This window comes from Sus scrofa, chromosome 1 (assembly GCF_054392235.1).
Source record: "Sus scrofa isolate SSC_HxYL_T2T_F1_AM1 chromosome 1, Sscrofa_HxYL_maternal_Yorkshire_Landrace_v2.0, whole genome shotgun sequence".
Lineage (NCBI taxonomy): Eukaryota > Metazoa > Chordata > Mammalia > Artiodactyla > Suidae > Sus > Sus scrofa.
This window is the reverse complement of record NC_139383.1, coordinates 75569980-75592488: the sequence shown is the minus strand read 5'-3', so window position 1 is coordinate 75592488 and position 22509 is coordinate 75569980. Positions and strand designations below refer to the sequence as shown.

Genomic DNA, 22509 nt, shown 5'->3' with positions numbered 1-22509 from the left:
GACTCCATCCTGCGGACACCTGCACATCCTAGAGCCTGTGGTTGTCAGACGTCAATGCAAGTTGAGCAGGTAGAAGAGCAGGTCACAGGTGGAAAACCAAATCTCCCCTCTCCCCCTCACACAAAGGGTTACTTGGGAATTTGAACCTAGGGATTTTTATCAGGTTGACTCAGCAGAATCTGACCAGATGAGAACACTGTCCATCAGCTGCTAACGAAAAACTCCATTAAAAATAGATAAATTAGAGGAAGGAATTAGGCTGGCTTGACCTTCCTCTTTAGGCTCCAGCAGAAATCTCATTATGAAGCAGCCCCATTCTGAATGGCTACAGCTAACAGCTTATGGCAAAACAGTTTACTCATGTTAAGTATAACTGGAGACCCAGCATCCTTGGGTGAGGGGTGACTGTGGGGTGTCCTTTTGATAGGGATGGAGTAGGCACAGGTAGTTGTAGAAGTCCCAGTAAGAGACCATAGATAGAGACAGAAACCTAGGGAACTTTGGGAGACCACAGTAAGTTAATAGTTGCTCAAGAAAGCCATCAGAACAAGGCAGACTTGCTTGACTAGTGGAGGCGTGAGATATGCCTCAAGTCATTGGGTAGGGGATGGGATGAGGCCTGCATTCAGGTTCAGACCAAGAGCAAGAGTTTAAGGACCACCATTCCGCTGATTTGAATACCAGATCCCAAGGAGGAGCCACTACTCCCAGAAAGGAAGAGGAGGTCTTTTCCCACCCCCACTCACCTTGGATGATAAAACTGTAGCCCACCTAATCCTTTGGGCAGAGCCTCCTTGCCTGCCCACTTGCATCTTTTACAAATGTCCCATCTGTTTTTTTGTTTTTTGTTTTTTTTGTTTCTTTCTCTTGGTCTTTTTGTCTTTTAGGGTCACACCCGCAGCATATGGAGGTTCCCAGGCTAGTGGTCCAATTGGAACTGTAGCCGCTGGCCTATGCCACAGCCACAGCAACACGGGATACAAGCCAAGTCTGCAACTTATACCACAGCTCACAGCAAAGCTGGATCCTTAACCCATTTGGGGAGGCCAGGGATCAAACTCACATCCTCATGGATGCTTGTCAGGTTCACTAACTGCTGAGCCATGACGGGAACTCCACAAGCATCCCATCTTAATAAATCTATTTCTTGTCTATCACTTTTTGCCTCTTGCTGAATTCCTTTTGCATGGAGGCATGAAGAACCTGAACCTCAGTAAGTCCAGACTCTGGATGAGTGATTCTAATTTAAAGCTGTGGGTCCAAGTCCCAATCTGGGTTCTGGTTAGGTTCAGGCCATGAGTGCTGTCAGTTTCACTTTCACCTCTGAACCACTTCCCTGGAGAAAAGACAGGAGGGTGGTGCTAGGGAGCCACAGCAGGAAGCCTGACCACTGGCCACACCAACTTCTTGGGACCCTGGGGTGGAAAAGGGACTCCCTGCTTTCAGGGGTTTGTGGAGCTAAATGAGCTTGGGAGAAGTGGAGAATTTCCTTATTGTTTAGGAATCTGGCAGAAGCTATAAAGAACTTGAGAAACTTTTCAACAATTTTACACCCGAAAGATGGCTTAGCAAGTTCCAGACCGCACTGTCTTCTCACCCTCTCCTGCAGCACCAGGCCAATGTGTGTTTAATATTTGTAAGCATTTGTATTTGGTGGACACTTTACAGTAAGACAGAATGGCCAGTCCTCTCTGGAATGACCAGGCCAAGGCAGAACTTCAGTGGAAACTGCTCAATGGAACAACTCCAGGGACCCCCTGGGGTCCCCCAGGAGAGAGAGTGAGGGAAGGACCCAAGTGGGGCTGGCTCTGGGGAACATCTAATAGTAGGAAAGGGGAAGCTGGGGACTCAGGGATGTTAGTTTTTTACTGAAATTCTCACTGTGGGGCAGCTGGATCAGGATCCACGATGGCCCACTTCAGGCATGGGGTCTCCATCTCACAGCTTCCTCAACATCAAAAGAAAGTGACAGGCTTCCGCAGTGCTGTGGGCACATGCACACCCATCACTCCTCAGCAGCTCCTTGACACCGGATGCAAGAGAAAGGCTAGTGGGCATTTTGAGAGTGGGAAAATTTCTGATTCAAATTCTGAAGCTGCCCCAAGAGCTTTCAGGAGGGGCCTGTTGCTACCGAGGCAGGCTGGCCTGGCCCAGGGTGTTGTGCTCTCCTGTTTTGGATGGTCATTCAACAGACAAAACAGTAACATGAACCGCTGGCTTTTGGAGAAATAGAACTCCCCTCTTCCCTCCATAGCAATCAGATGGCAACAATGGCAGGAGAGTGAGGAAAAGGGTAGATATCTAAATTATTTAAAATTCAGTGTCTATTGTGGTAAAATCATGACTACTCATCGCTGACTCACTCCAGTGAAAGCCTGGAGCTGGAGAATTCTTGGGCCCAACAATCTCTTGTTGCTGCAGAGCCCATTCTGTCATGAATCCTTCTGCACTGCCACGGGGGTGAGGTACGCCTGGGTCCCCACAGGACTGCCCAAACGGCTGACCCAGGTCACTTACTTTGATGTGTAAACATGTCACAAACAAAGCTTGGACTAATGCTTCATATTCTTCTTGGACTTCTTTTCTAATCTGAGTTTTGAGATTCAGGTTCTCCTCCTCCAAATCTGTGAGTTGGGCTCTCAGGGCAGTGATTTCCATGATCATACTATGACTGAGCTCTGCAATCTGGGGGCAGAAATATCTATTTTAATGGAAAATAATTCGGGAATTCCAAACAGCCACTGCAAAAAGAGTTCTTTATACCAGTGTTGAATTTGCACTTTGCTTTGAACCTAATGAAGTAGGTGAATATCCTCTTGTGCAAGGTGAGCAGAAGAAGCTAAGGTTGGCTCAAGGGTCCCAGACTAGTTTCGGACACATAGTAGGTGGTCAATAAATGGATGCTGAATAAGTGAACCCAGAAAAGGTGCTACTTAACCACTTTTCATTTGGAGACAATACTTTAACTGTCTTGGCTTCCTTTTCCAAACTGGCCTTCCCTTGACACCTCAGTCTAAATACTTCTTCCTCAGAAAGCATGTTGGCCTCAAAAGAAAACAAACAAACCCAAGGCCCGCCCCCGTCCCTGCCCCCCAAAAAACCAACAGCAAAAATAATCACCCAAAAATTAAAAAAAAAAGAAAAAGACACTTCATTGCTTAAAAAGTGCAAGCACACTCCCTGGATGTCTCCACAGTGGGCCCGTCTTTGATAGGACTTCTACATAAGAAAATGACACCAGGAAGTCCCATTCTGGCTACTGCTGAGACTGTGGATTTGAGAAATGGAGAAGAGAACCTTTTTAATAATAACTGACCTACCTGACCAGCATTGTCTTCAGGTGGACTCTGACCTCTTCGTATAATGTCTAATTCCTGAAGAGGAGAAAGCAGTGCACAAGCAAACACAAACATTTATTCAGTACAGCACACTCCAGATACCTCTTTTTTTTAGGTCTTTTTAGGGTCACACCCGCAGCATATGGAGGTTCCCAGGCCAGGGATCGAATCAGAGCTGCAGCTGCGGGCCACAGCTGAGCCTTGTCTGTGACCTATACCACAGCTCATGGCAATGCTGGACCCTTAACCAGTGAGGTCAAGGATCAAACCTGCATCCTCATAGAGACAACACTGGGTCCTTAACCTGCTGAGCCACAGTAGGAACCCCTACATCTTTTTTTTTTTTTTTTTTTTTTTTTTTTTTGCTTTTTAGGGCCACAGGTGCAGCATATGGAAGTTCCCAGGCTAGGAGTCAAATCAGAGTTATAGCTGCTGGCCACAGCCATAGCCATTGCAACACCAGATCTGAGCCATGTCTGCAACCTATACCACAGCTCACAGCAACACCAGATCCTTAACCCACTGATCGAGGCCAGGGATCGAAACTGCGTCCTCATGGATACTAGTCAGATTTGTTTTTTCTGAGCTGCAATGGGAACTCTCCAGACACCTCTTTATCTGTGTTATTGCTGCTTCGTTTTGAGCTTCTTGGGCTCCACTGGGAGTCAGCACCATGCTTGTCACCCTACTGCATTTGAAGACACTCAAAACATTATCAAAAGACATCATCAACTTCCAGGTAAGCACACTGACACAGAAGACTCATTATGGGATAAGCTGAACTGGGGGGTGAAACTAAGACTCATTAGGTGATATTTTAATGTTTCATTTGATTTTTTTCAAACTTTGGCATTTTTCTTAGGTACACACTAAGACTACACTGAACCTCTGATACAAACCATTTCAAAACATGGTGCAATCTAGGGCAGAAGAAGTGACTTTTGGATCCCACCAGTGAGATCTCATTTGAGAAAAGTCTCATCAGTGAGATCCAAGATGTGCATCCTGAAGACACAGTTTACTCAAGGACTCTGGCTTCTTTGCTTGTTCAGGAACAGCACAAGATCCCTTGTATTTGCTGAGAGTGGAAAGGCCAGCTATGCATCTTCCCTGCGGGCCAGCGCTTTTGTCCCTCATCTCTTATGTTCCCCACTAGACACCTCCAAAGCACACAAACCAGTGCTGCTAGGGCCAACACCTTCCCAGCTGAGAATCCCAGAGTACAAGGAAATAAGCCAATGGGAAGAGAAATATGGACAGTCTCATTTATACTCAGTTCTTTCATAAAAACACTTACCCCGACCCTGACCAACTTTCCTCGTTGGAGTGACTCCTGGGCTTCCCTACCCACACTTTCTCCACTGCAATTCTTCAATGTCTGGGAACATACCTGCTCCTTCTGGCAGAGCTTTTGCCTAGCATGCTCCAACACATGCTCGTAACACATGGAGTAGCTCTCGAAGTTGCTGCGTTCCCTGGCCATCACGTCGCAACCCAGGGAAAGGAGGCAGGCCTCAAGGTGGTCTTTCCTGAAAGTGATCTGAAAAGGAAGGGGCATCATTCACAGCAGCTCCCCCAGGGCAGCCCTGCCTGGCCAGGGTTCATAGCACACATTGCCTTGGCTCAGAGACCCACTTCCATTTCTTCCCCCTTAAAAAAACATCAGCTCTAGCCTTGCAAGTCTCTCTTTCAGGTCTGCTCTTAACATTTGCAGGGCCAGGGACAAAAGTACAGATGGAGGCCCACATACCATGTGTCTAAGTGTTCTAAATATTTAAAGGTTATAAATCAAACTGTAAAAATGAAAATGTTTAATTTTCCAACTTTGAAAAATAGACCTTCAAAATGACTTGCGAGGCCAAGTTTGATTTTATCATCATTCTTGGACTACTCTTGAGTTCTGTGCTGAAATATAGTGATTTGGGGGGAGCTGGTCCCTAACCCATTGTTCACAGTTTGACCCCTTTGCTTCTTACCTCTGACCTCACATCATTCTGTGGGGTGGGCGGTGGGGGGGTGGGTATGAAGGGGGCTTGCATGCATCTAAGCAGCACCCCTGCACAGCTGCCCTTGTCTACCCCTCAGGCCAAGGTGTGCACACTAGTGGTGAGCCCACTCTCTCTTTGGAGAGGATAATCTGTGGAAGAGGCCCTGGATTCAGGGATTTCCAGGTATCTAGATTATCATCCAGAAGGAGGGCCAGGGATATGAGTGGGAAAGTCCCCTTGGCCTTGGGTTTCCTAGGGAAAAGAGTGGGGTTGGAGCATAGCCAGAGGGGCCTCTGAAGTGGGGCATCTGGTCAAAGGGCCATGGTGCTCACTCTCTAGGCAGTCCCATGCCCTCTCTTTCTCCAGGCAGCTGGGCACCCCTTTTTGAAGAGGTGCCATCAAGGAACAGAGGACAGTCCAGCCCTCCAAGAGAAATGGAAGCTGATGTGAGGGAGGTAGGGCAGATCTACCTGACTAGGACCTGCATGTCCACTGACATGCTTGTGTGTGTCTCTGTGTGTCTGTATGAGAGAGAGGGTCCATGTGCATTTGTGGATATGGCTGTGTGTGTGTCCATTAGGGTATGTCTGTGTGTGTCTGTACCTCTCTGTGTATCCACCTGTGATCTCACTGCAGAAACTAGGCTCTCCTTCCAGCCTGGGGTGGTTCCCTTGGCTCTGACTTGATTATCCCAGTGATGCTGTCCTATCAGTGTAACCTCTGTGCCACAGACCTCCAGAGAAAGCCCAGACAGGCTCTGCCAGGTGAGTTATTGAGGCAAACTAGCAAAGATGGCTAACAGTGATAAAACCCAGTACTGATGGCATGAAGAAAAGTGGCTCACTCACCACTGCTGATGGAAGGAGAAATCAGTGTGGTATTTTAGGGGGTAGACTAATAGTATCTATGAAAAGATTTTTAAGTATTCATGCTCTTTGACTCAGTAACTCCTCTTCTAGGAATTTATCTTTAGAAAATAATAAAAGTTATACACAAAAATATATGTTAAGAGATGTTCTGTATAGTAGCCCTTGCAATAGAAAAGAAAAATGGAGGCATTCCGTGGTGCAGTAGGTAACAGAATCGGTGTTGTCACTGCAGCGGCTTGGGTCACTGCTGTGGCATGGGTTAGATTCCTGGCCCAGGAACTTCTGCATGCCATGGGCATGGCCAAAAAAGGTGGAAATAATCTAAAGTGTGTTGAATATATCTCATTCATCTATATGATGAAATACTAAACAGCCATCAAAAATTGTGCTGTGGATGTCATTATTGACAAGGAAACCTGTTTATAACATATAGTCAAGAGAAAAAAAAATTTTTAAGGCATATAATCTTGTTTTGTTAAAAAAAGTGAATGAATAAAAAAAGTTGTAAAGAAATACACCAATATAATAACAGTGGTCGTCACTGAGGGTGAGAATATGAGTATATTTTCTAACACATCATATTTCTATTTTCCAAAATAATCATAAAATGTATATACAATTAAAACAACTGCTTATAAAATATATGTTTAAATACTGTATATACTAATTAAAACAGCAAAGCTTTGGTAAAGGCTATCAACTGTAGCAGCTTGGCAGGATGCACTCAAGATGTGCAGAATGGAAACAGCAGATGAAAACCTCTGCTCATGGGGGATATTCGGAGCAGGAGCCAGGCAATCAGGGGAGGTGCTCAGCCTTGGGCATTTACTGACTAGGGCCTCCTCAAGAGGTCCCTGGTGCAGGGGAGTGAGGGTGATACATCCTGTCCCTGAAAGTGAGCAGTAAGACAGCCAAGAGTCAGCCGCTGACACCAAGGCGAAGGACATCAAGATTACATCCCCTGGACCCTGACTTGTTTACGGTGAAAGGGCCAGGCTACACGAATTAGAATTGACAAAGGAAACACTTCCTGGACTGAGTGTGATGAAAGTATGAGGCCTTGAGAAGTCATGAGACCACATTCAAGGCCAGCAGGGTGTGGCCGGTGACCTCATCCAGATGGGGCAGGCCCAGTGCTTGGAGTCAGCTACAGTGACTCACGCCTCACTGTCCGGGACAGCAATGCCCTAACCTGAGCGTGCAAACAGGCTCTCCACAGCCCTTTAGCAGAGCAAACTAATGCCACCAAAGCCACTGCAGATACAGGATCCCAAACAATCAGAAATGCAGACTCAAACCACAGTGGCCCTCTGAACCAGCACACTGTTCCAACAAGGAAGGATAAGGAAGTTCTGGGTGAGTCTGTGTTAGACCAAAGAGGTGGGAGCAGCCAGGACTCCCCTTGAGTTTCTCCAGAGGCCAGAGAAACTGTGCTGCTTCCTTCCCCCAGTGGCTCAGCTGAGGTCTTGGGAGGCTGGACTGAAAGATCAGCTCAAGCGGATGGCACATAGGAAATGAGCGTGAAGTAGGGAGAGGGGACAAGGGCCCTGCCGGAGTATCTGCAATGGACATGTGGGATGGGGAGCATGGCTGAGTGGGGCAGACAGGAAGCTGTGGATGACAGGTGATGGAAAGAGCAGGGAGACTCCCAGTTCTCAGCAGTCCCCTCTCTCCAGGTGAGCTTTGCTTCTGCAGACAGCACTGGGTCTCCCACAAAAGCCTTGGGGCCACCTGAGCAGCATCTGTTGTGGGACCAGAGCCTATGTGCTTCTCTCGGCACACTCCTTCCATGAGTTCTCAGAACAATGTGTTTCTCAGAAGCTGTTCTGCAATCCACCCTGGCCTTCCTAGGTCACTAAATGTCAGCTCTAGTGTCAAAAATGCAGCACCAAGGAGCTTCATCTGCCAACTTCCCCTCTAAGGTAGGCCCCTGGGCTCCAAAAGAACTGGAGTGATGACCTTAGCCCACTGCCCTCCAGTGGGCTGCCTCCTTCACCAGCACCTAAACTTGAACCGTATTGGATGGCACTGGTTGGAAGAGCAGCAGACTGCCCCGTGAATCCTTCTGGAGAGCCAGCCTGGGTGAAGCATGGCAGATGCCAGTCCTCATTATGGCAAAAGTCTGGCCCTGTTGGGGGAAAATTGTCCTTCTGTAGTTTGCTTCATCTCAGAACCCCTCATAACAATCTATCTAAAATCAGGCAAAGATGTTTCTAAAACCCACCTCTGTTGACAAAATGCTTCAGTGACTTTACACTAACTCTGGGATGAAATCCAAACTCATAAGGATTTCCCACAAGGCCATTCAACATCTGGCCCTGTCTACCTTGGCAGTGTCCTCCTCTGAACTCTGCTATACTCCCTTCCTAGAGTGCTGTGCCTTCCCTCCCTAGCTCCTCTTCCTCTGGCCAGCTCCTACTTGTGCTTCAAGACTTGGCCCAAACAACACCTCCTCTAGGAAGTCTTCCCTGACCGTTTCCTGCCCCAACCCCTAGCTGGGTTGTGCCCCCTTCTCTGAGCTCACATAGCACCCTAGGCATGCCTCTGTCCAAGTGCTTAATATGAAGTGCCTTTCCCAGACATGACTGGCCCACCTAACTTTTCCCATTAGCTCTTTGATGGCAGCAACTCTACCTTTGGCCTTCGTATCTTTAACACAGTGCCTGGGGAAAAAAAAATAGATCTATAAATACTTGCTGAATGAGTGACTGACTCTTGACATATGAAGGCAACTGGTTCTAGAATCCACAGAATAGACTATTATAGTTCTGATTTGCAAAAAAGGTCAGTCTCTAACTTTAGGTGTCTGGTATAAAATTTGGCCTAGATATTAGAACTGATTGTGAAAGGTTGGTGTTCTAAAATTTGGAGAAGGAAGCAAAAATTATTAGATGCCAAGATGGGTTCAAGAATGGTCAGATCAGATTTACCTTTTCCCTCAGGACATACAGCAGATGCAGTGTATGTGGATTTCAGCAGGACATCTGAGAAGGTTTCTCATGATATCCTTTTGGACAAATGGAGAACATGAGCTAGGTGACAGGACAACCAGATGAGCTTCTGGTCACTGGAAAACTGTGCCCCAAAGGACCTGGTCAGCTGAGAGGGGACTCAGTATGGGAGGCACAGAGCTTGGGACCTGTCCTGTCATACACTGGTTATTAATGACTCAAATGAGGATACTGAAGGAAGGGGAAAGACTATGTTAGATGATAAAAATCCAAATTTTTTAAAGATTTCAAGAGGTTTGAAGAGTGGACCAAGCTAAACAGATATAAGGCTAACAATATGGCAGCAGCAGGATGCCTGAAGGCCATGTGTGGGCTGCAGGTGGCTACTAGCCCAGTGTGTCCAGCTGTGACAAAACCCAACACACTCATCGGTGTTAATGAGAGCAAAGCACCCAGAACACGGCACTCTTGGTTGGTCAGACAACCTTGAATTCAGAGAAGCGTGAAGGAGGGAAGGCTGGGTTCAGGCTCTCCTTGCATGTCCATGCAGTCTGCTCCACAAAGAGGCACCCAGGTGAGGGGAGCATGGTGCCTGCTCCATTTCCCTGCCATGTGCCCTGGTATGAGCTGCACCACTGAGGAAGGGGTAACTTTGTATTCACCACTTGAGGGGCACCTGTTTGGGTGTGTCCTCCCAGTACCGGCCCATCTTTATAATTTTAGAGGATTCACACATACTAGAAATGATGCCAATTGAGCTTCTCTGACTGGCTGCCCTCAGATATCTAAAGGCTTGTTGTGAGGGGTCAGAACCATGATCGGTAGCGTCCCAGGGACAGAACAAGGATCCATGGCGGAGATGCGGGGAGGCCAAATCCAGCTTAGTAAGAGCTGCCTGAAACAAGAGCTGTCATGGAGTTCCCATTGTGGCTCAGTGGTAACGAATCTGACTAGTATCTGGTGTTGCAGTGAGCTGTGGTGCAGGTCGCAGACACCGCACAGATCCTGCGTTGCTGCGGCTGTGGTGTGGGCAGGCAGCTGTAGCTCTGATTCGACCCCTCCCTGGAACTTCCATATGTCACACCTAGGGCTCTTAAAAAAAAAAAAAAAAAAAACTGCCAGGATTGGTGGGGTGTAGAGGCTGGGGATGGAGATTAAAAGCGGGTGAGTTCCCTGTCACTGCAGATGATCCAGAGGAGACTAGAAGCCCACCAGCCACAGACTTTGGACGGACCTAACATCCTGGGGTCCTGTTATCCTCAGACAGCCACAGGCAGATACTATCCTCTTCAGTGTGCCCTGAGTTTCAGCTGTGCCTGTTTGCTAATACCACACTTCTTTCCTAGAAGATCCTGTCCTCAATGTTGGGGTGTGGGGGGAAGGGATGAGGAAACATTGAGCCACAAACTTCCTGCTTGTTTTTATTGTGGTGAAATATACACAAAAGTTGCCATTTTAGCCATTTCTAAACATAGAGTTCAGTGGCATCAAGTTCGTTCCCACCTTTGTGCGGTCAATCTCTAGAACTCTTTTGATACTGCAAAACTGAAACTGTATGCATTAAACCTAATTCCCCATTCCCCTGCCTGCCAGCCCCTCACAACCACCACGAGACTTTCTGTCTCTATGAGTTTGATCACATTAGCTACCTCATATAAGCGGAATCATGCAGCTTTTATGTTTTTGTGACTGGCTTATTTCACTTAGAATGTCTTCCATGATGAAGCATGTGTCAGAATTTCCTTCCTTTTAAGGAAAGCCACAAAATTTTTTGATTCAAACATTTTTCCGAGCATGCCCCCCACCCCCATCACCTCTGGGTGAGAACTGCTGGGCTGCAAGGACCCGGAAGGAAACACATCACCCCCTCATCAGAACACACAGTACCACATTGGGTATAATTGAAAGTTTAAAGCAAATACGTGTAAAATCACCAAATTCTGAGGAAGAATGTATCTCTAATCAAGCTTGTGAATTCTCTGCCTCATAAGTATGAATGTTTATTATAAAATTATAGGGAATATTTGAAGAGCTTAGCAAAACGTAAATTTGGAGAAAATGTTTTACAACATCAAGTACATTTTTTTGCTAAGTCAGGTTTTTTTAAATGACTGAATTTCAAAGGAAACTGGACTCATAGCTACCTACTGCACTTAGGCTTAATTTTTTAAAGATCCTAAAAATGCTGATTTGGCAAATAGCCACATATACTCTCTTATCCTGCCTTTTTAGCAGATTCTTTTGATTTAGAAAGGCATTCCTGTCAATAGTAAACAGTTGAAAACTTCAAGGACTGTGTGTATAGTGTGTATACGTGTTGTATTGTTAAATATATATTATAGAGAGTTGTTAGGGATTCAAATACCTACACACACATTGTTGATACTGGCTTCCTTTGGGAGAGGAAACTGGAGATGATGGAGTGGAGGACGGGTGAAAATGTTACTTTTGTGAACTGTTATATCTTTTTCATATGATACATTTAAAAAATATCTTCTAGGAGTTCTCTTGTGGCAGAGAGGGTTAAGGATGCCATGTTGTAACTGCAACAGTTCAGGTTGCTGCTGTGGTATGGGTTCAATCCCTGGCCTAGGAACATCCACATGCTGTGGGCATGGCTAAAAAAGAAATATTTTCTAGGTAGTGATACCATAGGTTATTCTAGCTTTTCTCTTTAAAACTTTTTGTACTAAAAAATCGACAACAGGAAATTTTGCTAAAAATAACTCATTCATAAATCAACTCCAAGGTTACTTTTAAAATTTGGCCAAATCTGAAATTAGGCAACATACATATCCTAATTACTCTCCCATCTTGATTAGGAATCAGGCTTTTTCCAAAATTAAAATGGTACCATGTGATTATCACTTTGAGTTCAGCTCCAGCTTTCCTATTTTCACTCTAAGGGAGTAAGAGAAGCATTACGAAGTTGCTCAGGGGAAAATCTTTCTTTTTTCGGTTTATGGGTTTTTGTTTTTGTTTTAAAAAAGCAAACCACACTCTAGAATGACTAATTTTCAATACATACCTCTAGTCCACCATCCTGGTAATTCTCCAGTAATCTCTGTACAAAATTTTCAACTATTTGTGGTCTGATAAATGAAAAGTTTTCTTTCATGACTTGGTGTTTCCAAAGATCTAGGGGGAGAAACATACCATCACCAGAATCAGGAAACATCAAACAACCATTAATAGCTACAAGATGGCAACTTGCTGAAACATGACACTGGACACAAGCTGTCATTTTCAAATACACAAAAACTAATGGCTGAGGCAGGGGAGAGAAGGAGATGGTTGAGGACACAGGATCCTCCAGAACATGGGAATAAGGAAGCTCTCTAACAAGATTCCTAATGAAAAGATCTGGAAAAGCATCTCAAGTCCAGTTAACGATATTCTGTTACCATAACTAAAAATCCCAAATCAAAAGTTATTTTTGACCATATATAACATCTACTTTCATCAAGTCCCTATATGTATCTCAACAATTATTTTGATCTAGCACAACTATCAGAAGTAAATGAAGAGCTATTATATTTATCGGCTTAAGTACATTCCTGGTGTTAAAAGGCAAAGTTATTTGAATATAGAGTTAACAAAAAAAGGGGAGGAAATCTAAAAGAGAAAAGAGTCACAGATTAAAAATGTTGAGAGCTGCAGACTATGAACTTTAGCTCCTTGACTGAAGCAGCAACAGGGCTGACACATCTGTGACAAGTTATATACACAGTTATTCAGAGTAGCATCGTTTAGGACATAGAAAACTAGAAACAGGATGCAAACTGTGGTATATCTTTCCATTGAGATAGCATGCAGCTGTAAAAAAAAGAGAAATTTCTCCATGTACTTATGTAAAAGAACCACGGATTATTAAGTTGCAAATGCAAAATGCAAAACAGTGGATATAAAATGCTATGTTTTTAAAGAAAGTATATACATATATATATATATGTAAAATATAATAAAGGTCATAACTCCAAAAATTGAGCTCTGATATAATCACTTCTCCCCTCTTTCCTGAATCATTCACAAGAACACACATTATTTATCCCACATTAAAAATCCTTCACTTGACCCCATTTTCTCTGTCAGCTTTTGCCTCATTTCTTTTTCACTTTCTTTCTTTTCTTTCTTCTTATTCTTTTTTTTTTTTGGCTGTGCTCATGGCATGTGGAAGTTCCCAGGCCAAGGACTGAACTGGCACCATAGTAGTCACCCAAGCCACTGCAGTGACAACACCAGATCCTTAACCTGCTGCACCACAAGAAAACTCCTTGCCTCATTTCTTTGCTCCCTTTTTAGCAAAACTCTCAGAAAGAGATGTCTATGCTTATTATCCGTGACTTCTCTCAAAATCCTTCTTAAACTCACTCACCAAGCTTTTACCTTCACCACTCCACTGAAACTGATTTGTCATAAACATCAGTGACATCAACATGGCTAAAACCATCGGTTTTGCTTGACTGCCAGTAATACTTCACACAATTTGTTATTTCCTCCTGCTTGAGAAACTTCCATCACCAGACACTGGGACACTGCTCTGTCTTAGTTATTCTCTACCTTGCTGTTCCTTGTAGGTCCCTTTTGCTGGTTCTCCTCCCAGCACCCCCCAACCCCTCATCCCACCCAGTTCTTATTAATATCAGAGTGTCCTAGGACTCAGCCCTTGGTTCATCTCTTTTTTTGCTTTTTAGGGCCACACCTGAGGCATATGGAAGTTCCCAGGCTAGGGGTCAAGTCGGAGCTACAGCTGCTTATCTATGCTACAGCCACTTATCTATGCTACAGCCACAGCAACATGGGATCCAAGTTGTATCTTCAACCTACACCACAGTCATGGCAATGCCAGATCCTGAACCCACTGAGCGAGGCCAGGGATCGAACCTGCATCCTCATGGATCCTAGTTGAGTTTGTTAACCACTGAGCCATGAAGAGAACTCCTCACCTCTTTTTTTCTATCTACACTCACTCCCTTGGCTATCTCATCTAGACTCATGGCTAAATACCTTCTATATACTGACAACCCTCAAAATTAGATCTAATACCCACTTGGATCTCTTCTTGGATGTTTGAAAGGCATTTCAAACTTCACTTGTGCATAATTAAATCTCTGATCTTCCCTCCTAATTTGCCATCTCAACTGACGGCAATTCAGTTTTCCTAGTTGCTCAGGTCAAAAATCTTGGCGTCATTACGGACTCTTCTCTTTTTCCCACACCCAACACCCAATCCATCAGTGACTACTTCAAAAATAGGTCCACAATCTGACCACTTAATACTTTCACTGCTCCCAACCTTGTTTGATTCACCATCTCCTCCTGCTTGGATTATTGCCATAGCCTCAAAAATCAGCCTCTCCCTTCATCTATCCTTTCTTCCCAGCATAGCAGCCAGAGAGATTCTATTTAAACATAAGTTAGATCATGTCACTCAAAATCTGAGACAGGCTCCCCATCACATTCAGAGTAAACACTAAAGTCCTTGCAAGGTCCTGCACAATCTGTCACCCTCTCAACACTTCCTCTCTGACTTCACCTCCTACTAATCTCCCTCACTTTCTCCACTCCAGCCACACTGGGGTCTTTGCTGTTCTGCTTCAGGCTTTTGTATGGGCTGTCTTTCTCTCTGGAATGTTCCCCCTCCACCAGATACACACAGTTAACTTCCTCATCTTCAACTTTGCTCAAAATATCACTTTCTCAGTGAAATCTATCATGACTACCCTGTTTAAAAATGCAGTGTGCCCTGGAGTTCCCATCATGGTGCAATGGTTAACGAATCTGACTAAGAACCATGAGGTTGCGGGTTTGAGCCCTGGCCTTGCTCAATGGGTTAACGATTCGGCGTTGCCGTGAGCTGTGGTGTAGGTTGCAGACGCAGTTCAGATCCCACATTGCTGTGGCTGGCTGTGGCATAGGTGGGTGGCTACAGCTCCAATTCGACCCCTAGCCTGGGAACCTCCATATGCAGTGGGAGCGGCCCAAGAAATGGCAAAAAAAAAAAAAAAAAAAAAGCAATGTGCCCATTTAAACCTCCCAACCACTATCCTTCTCACTCCATTACTTTCTTCTTTCTTGTGTTTATCAGTTATGGTCTGTCTACCCCCTTCTAGATGATAAATTCCATGAGTAAGGATTTTTCCCCCGTGATAGTTAGGATGTACAGTAGTCGCCTCTTATTCACAGCTTCGCTTTCTTCAGTTTTCGTTACCTGTGGTCATCTCCAGTCCAAAAATATTCAATGGAAAATTGCAGAAATAAACAATTCATAAGTTTTAAATTGAGCACTTTTCTGAGTAGCATGAGGAAATCTCACACCATATTGCACCATCCTGCCTGATTATCCCCAACCACTAACACATTCTGCTCCTAACATCCAATTAGATATTATAATGGCTTGATAATCCAGGATCATCCAAAGCAGGTGGTCCTCCTCCTGACCTTTCATCAGAAGGTGAATAGTATCCTAATGCTCAGAAGACCTACATAGTATCTATAGGGTTTCTCCAAAGAAGATGTATACATACCAACAGGCACGTGAAAAGATTCTCAGCATTACTCATTATTAGAGAAATGCAAATCAAAACTACAAGGACATTATCGCCTCACGTCAATCTGAATGGCCATCAATAAAAAGTCTACAAATAACCAATACTAGAGACGGAGAAAAGGGGACCCTTCTGCACTGTTGGTGGGAATGTAAATTTGTATAGCCACTACGGAAAACAGTATGGAAGTTCCTTAAAAAACTAAAAATAGAATCATCATATGCTCCATCCAGTAATCCCACTCCTGAGCCTATATCCAGAGAAAATTCTAATTTGAAAAGATACATGCATCCCATGTATAGTTCATAGCTGTACTATTTGTAGTAGCCAAGATATGGAAGCAATCTAAGTGTTCATCAACAGATGAATGGATAAAGAAGAGGTAGTATGTATATATGTATATATGTATATATGTATATGTGTATATGTGTATATATATGTGTGTGTGTGTATGTATACACACACAATCACACACACAATGGAATATTACTCAGCCATAAAAATAATTTAATAATGGCATTTCAGCAACATGGATAGACAGAGAGGTTATCATACTAAGTGAAGTCAGACAGTGAAAGACAAATATATGACATCCCTTATATATGGAATCTGAAAAAGTGATACAAATGAACTTATTTACAAAACAGAAACAGACTCACAGACAAAGAAAAAAAAATTATGGTTACCAAAGGGGAAAGGAGGGGAGGGATAAATTATGATCTTTGGATTAACAGATACACACTGCTATGTATAAAATAGATAAACAACAAGGTCCTACTGTACAGCACAGGGAATAATATTCAATATCTTGTTATAACCTATAATGGAAAATAATCTGAAAAAGAATATATACATAACTGAATCATTTTTCTATTCACTGTAAATCAACCATACTTCAATTTTTAAAAAATAGTCACCTAATGTTAAATCACAATGCCTATGTCATTCATGTCACTTCATCTCATCACAAAGACATTTTATCATCTCATACCATCACAAGAAGGGTGAGTATAGTACAATAAGATATTTTGAGAGAGAGACCACATTCACACAACTTTTATTGCAGCATATTGTTATAATTATTCTATTTTATCATTAGTTATTGTTAATTTTTTACTGTACCTAATTTATAAATTGAGCTTTATCATAGGTATGTATGCATAGGAAATACATAGTATCTATAGGGTTTGATACCATCCTCAGTTTCAGGCACCCACCGGGAGTCCTAGGACATGTCCCCCACAGATAAGGGGGGACTACTGTATTCTCAAAACAGTGCCTAAAGTATAGTAGCCTACAAAATAGTAGGTGCTTAGGCAAATAGGTAGTGAATATAAGAACGAACTAGTACATGCATAAAAAGCACTGAAAGAATACATTAAAAACTAAAAAAAAAAAAAATGGTTACGTAAGGGTGGCAGAAGATCAGTGATGGCAACAAGACTTCTAAACATATATATTTCTATATCATTTTGAGTTATGAACCTGTTAAAAGAATAAAATCGAATTTAAAAATAATATGACAGTACTGGAACAATGAAACTATGTCAACACTCCTTAACTTTCATATGGAAGAGCAAAAGTACTTGGGTATGTTAATCATATTGGGTAAGGCCTACTTCTTTGTGCATGACCCCAAGGGAGTCTTTTTTTTTTTTTTTTTAACTGAGGTATAACTGACCCACAATACTAGATCCAGGTGCACAACACAGTGATATGGTATTTTTGTCCACTACAAAATGATCACCACCATGAGCCTAGTTACCATCTGTCACCACACAAAGTTATTACAATATTATTAACTATATTCCCTATGCTGTACATTTTGTCCCTGATACTCATTTATATTGTAACTGGAAGCTTGTACCTTTTACTCTCTTTCACCTATTTCTCTCTGCCTCTCACTCCAGGGGAGTCTTGAAACTAAGAGAGACCTATGGAGTCATAGGTGGGAGCCAAACCCCACCACACTCCCTTTTCTGTTGAGGGTGGGACTGGCCATGAGCCTCTTCCTGTCCCCAGCTGTTTCTAATTTTAGATGACATTTCCTACTCATATTTTCATTTTTCTGACAGGAGACTTAGTGTACACAAGAGGAAGAAGCATCCAGCAAAATCCTCCCAGAAACGTGGATATGACAGAGCATGAACTTCTGGTATTTGCGCTTATTGATATTTATTGGAGATTCAGCTTTTCAAAAGGGATTCCACATTTCTTCTACAATTGGCTACTTTCCAACATAAACATATAAATCTGATTTTGCCTTTTCTTTAGGACAATAAAGGTGACTAGACATATCACCACTGTCCTAACATAGTTGAAGTGGAAAAATCCAAGAGTTAATGTTCCTAGAAGTTTATGCTTCTTAAGATGTTTTAGGAATTTCATAAGTCTAAACTTTAGGACAGAGCTTTCTATTTTTCAGACAAAAAACTGCATACTTTTTCGAGGGTACTCTCCTGGCAGGTCTCTGGTGAGGGACCACACACTTCTAGTTTGGGAACCCTCACCTGGCAAATGCCCATAGAACTGGTGTGGGGTTTAGCTATGGGCTCACCTAAAGGGTAAATAGTTTACCAAAGTGTTGGGAAATCTTCCCAGCATGCTTCTTCCTCCCAAGTTTGAATTCAGACATGCATCTGCATCTGTAGGCAGGAGTCAGGGGAAGTCAGGGTGAGGAGAATTCATCCAAGAGAAGTAGTTCCTGGCCAGAGGGTGTTGGTGGTCTCCAAATGTGTTCCCTTTTCAGTGGGTGTGTGTTCATGGCTTTAAGATGAAGCATGGAGGTGGTAGGGAGACAGCACACTGGGGGTTCAATTAAGTTTTCTTCTTCCCTCTCACTCTGTTCCCAGGTCACTGACTGGGGGAAACTTTGGCTTCCTGGTGACCAAACCACTTCCATTCTCTTCCTCTCTGAATACCCAACCCCCACCTGGCCCCCTCTCTCTAGGGAGGGTACCTTGGTTTGGTAGCACTTCATTTCTCTAACACAACCAGTCCCTTTGTACCTGAGTGGCCCCTGGGTCCTAAGCCAAAATAGAACTGAAACTTGAAGGCACTGCCAATCAAGGTTGTTCTCTCAACCAGTGGGATGGCAGGGGGCAGTGAGTAGTTGAAAACCTCACTGCTTCAAGCATATGTCTGAATTTGTACTCCCATGTTTCTCAAACCGCTCCTCAGAACATTGGTTCCTTGAGTTGATGAAAGATAGTCCCAAGGGAAGAACAGGGTTCTATGGTCAAATAAATTTAAAGAACATTCCATACTCTCTCTGGAGATTTACAATGCACAGTATGATAGTAAAGGCTCTGAGAAGGTCTGAAGTAAGGGAAACTTTGTAACATTATTTGCTCCCAATCATTTTTTTAAAAGAAGTTTTAGGTTCAAAGGATAATTGAACAGACAGTTCAGTGATTTCCCATAAATCCCTTGCACCCTAACAGAAAACACATAGTCTCCCCGATGAGCAACATGCCCCACCAGTGTGGTACATCTGCTATTACTGATGAGTCCACAATGATGCATCATTATCATCCAAAGTCCATAATATATATTATGGTTCACTCTTGTGAAACTATGGGTTTGACAAATGTATAATGCCATGTATCCACCACTGTCGTATAATACAGACTTTAACTGCCCCCAAAATCTTCTGTGCTCTCCTTATTCATCTTTCTCTCCTCTCTCAAATGCTGGCAACTACTGGTCTTTTTACTGTCTCCATAGTTTTGCCTTTTCCAGAATATCATATAGCTGTAATCAGAGAGCACAAGGCCTTTTCAGGTTGGCTTCTTTCACTTAGTAATATGCATTTAAGCTTCCTTCATGTCTTTTCATGACTTCGTAGTTCATTTCTTTTTAGTGTCCCATAATATCCCATTGACTGGATGTACCACAGTTTATCTATTTCAACTTAGGTTTTACAGAGCAGATCTCGTTGTACTATTTTGCTGGTTTATATAATAATTAAACTCAAACACAATGACAAGTAAAACTGGCACAGTTTAGAAGTAAACAATGATTAATGATGCTAGGTAAACATACGCAACCCACAGCCTGTGATTAGTGATACTTTGCTGGCTTGTGTTACCAAGGAAATGGAAAGCTTCAGGTAATCCAATGAGCCTGTTAGTCCAGGGCAGCTGAGAGAACTACTGCATTAACATGTTGAGAGTCAGTGTTCCAGGGCATATTGCTGGGGAATTGCTGGATTATTGTTTAGATTGTGCTTCCTTCAAGAAAAACATTTTTGTTCACTCACCTTTAATATATGTCTGTTTATGTATTCATAACTATCTCCAATACTATCAGTGGTTAATATTGCAAAGCATGATGTAGCTAGGGTGAGGTTCAATCAATGAGAATGGATCTGAATTCACATTCCCAATACTTTTCAGTGACTTTTTAAAATATTTTGTCTGACTTCTTTGATATGATTAGGTTATCTTTTTAAACTGCATAATGTGGCTGAAGATATGCATGTACTAGGATTAGAACTGTCAACTCTACTGTTTCTTATTATTCCCCATGGTCACTTCAGGATATCTCAGTGTAGAGTGTGACATGGACTTCTTATATACAGACCTTATTTATAAGTTCTAATATTTTCTTCCCACACTCCTGGGAGATATGCCTTTGTTTTGGAGACAGTTGGCCTTAAAACCGCTCAGAAAAATTTAGAAAATTAATTAAAAATTACATCAATGCCAAAATGTCAAAGATGGGGAATGGCAGAGCCTGTTCAGTGGAGCCCATCTCTCTGTAAAGCAAGCCCTGAGGCTTCATAAGGATGTCCACAGCTGCTTTTGAACATTCTTAGGAGGACATAAGCTACCAAAAACTAGCACCAGACCAGGTATGGCTGCCATATTTTCAGATGTTCATTGACAAACTGGAAGCTCATTCAAAAGCTGTATAAAAAAGATTAATCTTCAAGGCAAGGTGGGAGGAGGGAAGGAAATAGAGGAGAAAATTCAAGCCTGAGATTTGCCCTGTTCTCAATACTCTCCATTCCTAACTTCTTCTGGAGAAACCCCCAGCGCCACACTAACCTTGACTACACAGGGTGATCTCTGCATGAAGAAACAGCCCCTGCTGGAAGCCCAATCCACTATGACTGCTTTTTGCTGCTGAGATGAGCAGACAGTGAGTGGGAATTCCAAGGTTTTATCACCCTCTTCCATGTAGCCAGCCCAGAGAGGTCTCAGGAAGACTAAGTCGAAGAACTGTATAGAAGAGCACCCCTGGTGCACAGTGAGGACTCCATCACTTGCACTGGAGGAACTCAGCATGGGAGGAGACCCAGGCCTCCACACTGAATCATGCTGAATAGACTCAAAACCATACCCAACGATAACAAAGCATCCTCACCACTGGCAGTTTTTTTTTTTTTTTTTTTTTTTTTTTTTTTTTTTTTTCTTTTTTGGCTCCCTGCCCCTGGCATATGGAGTACTCAGACCAGGGATCAGATCTGAGCTGCAGTTTCGACCTATGCCACAGCTGCGGCAACTGGCAACACCAGATCCTTAACCTGCTGTGCTGGGCTAGGGTTCCAAACTGTGTCACAGCACTCCAGAGACACTACTGATCCCATTGTGCCACAGTGGGAACTCCCTGGCATTTATTTTATTTTATTTATTTTTGCTTTTTAGGGCCGCGTCTATGGCATATGGAAGTTCCCAGGCTAGGGGCTGAATCAGAGCTGCAGCTGCTGGCCTACACCACAGCCACAGCAACGTAGGATCCAAGCAGTGTCTGTGACCTACACTGCAGCTTGGGGCAATGCTGGATCCTTAACCCACTAAATCAGGCCAGGTATTAAACCCACATCCTCATGGATACTAGTCAGGCTGGTAACCTGCTAAGCCACAAGCAGAACTCCTGGCGTTTATTTTTTTAAAAAGTCTTATGAATACAGAATCTAAACAAGACTTCAGAATTGGCCAGTATACTCTAGTCAAAGTAAGATTTGGTAATATCAACCTTATAACTATTAAAAATAACTCTACTCCTCCCCTCTGCCTGACTCTCACCAGCCCCTTGCTGAAGGGCCTTTCAAAGCACAGCTGACAAGAACCCTGCACAAGGCAATACACAGCACATAAAGACACTTCTTCCCCTGGGCCCCCAGCTGGGAGTCTATAAGAACCAAAGCCCTGAAACATGCAGATGGTTGCATCTGCCGTGTGCTTGTGGATTTTCTCCAGACTTGGAAGGGAGCCACCTGGATGCAGCAAACACAGCACAAACAACAGGAGCTTTGTGTTTGTTAAATATTCTGTAATCAGAGCTCAACCATACTCAGCTCTCTGGTGATTTTCAGAGCTGCCCAGTTGGTGGGGGCAAGCCCTCTCACTACACAGACTTCCCCCAAAGTCCTGCTTATGGAATTCAGTTACTTGAGGCATGGATAAAATGTCAATGTCTTAGGTAAGGACAGAGGTTACTAATTAACATTACAATGTCCCTGGACCTTGTCTCAAAAGAAAACCCTAATGTATTTTGTTAGTCAGACAATTCTCCTCATGGCTCAAAGACTGTAGATTTTCCCACAGACTTAGCAGGAGTTAGGAGTAGACACTATAGTCCAGAAAGGACCAGCCGCATAATCTATGTCACCATGTGAAAAATAAAAATGCAGGCCTTGTTCAAAAAAGCAGGAAAAAAAGTGCCATTAAAGGGTACTAAAACATATTTTTCTTCCTTTGGCAGCTTCTCTTGACCCATTATGGAGTTTTCGTTTCTAATGTTGAACTCCCTGGTGTCTGGGGATGCTCCCAGGGCAAGTACGATCTTCAGAGTTGGGGAAGAGGGTG

The 22509-nt window shown here is 43.4% G+C and overlaps 1 protein-coding gene across 24 annotated transcripts in view; it reads right to left on the bottom strand.

Annotated features, from left to right (window-relative positions):
• Positions 1 to 22509, bottom strand: part of CCDC162 (coiled-coil domain-containing protein 162) — a 204536-nt gene that overhangs the window by 14515 nt on the left and 167512 nt on the right. For all 24 annotated transcript variants that reach the window (XR_002343788.2, XR_014806635.1, XR_014806634.1 and 21 more), the window contains 4 exons: positions 12175 to 12284; positions 4729 to 4878; positions 3321 to 3374; positions 2518 to 2685 (listed from right to left, as the gene is read on the bottom strand). Coding sequence is in view for 21 of the 24 variants with exons in the window: in XM_021090803.2 (XP_020946462.2) it covers positions 2518 to 2685; positions 3321 to 3374; positions 4729 to 4878; positions 12175 to 12284 (482 nt within the window). In the remaining 3 variants the exon portion in view is untranslated. The remainder of the gene's footprint in view (positions 1 to 2517; positions 2686 to 3320; positions 3375 to 4728; positions 4879 to 12174; positions 12285 to 22509) is intronic.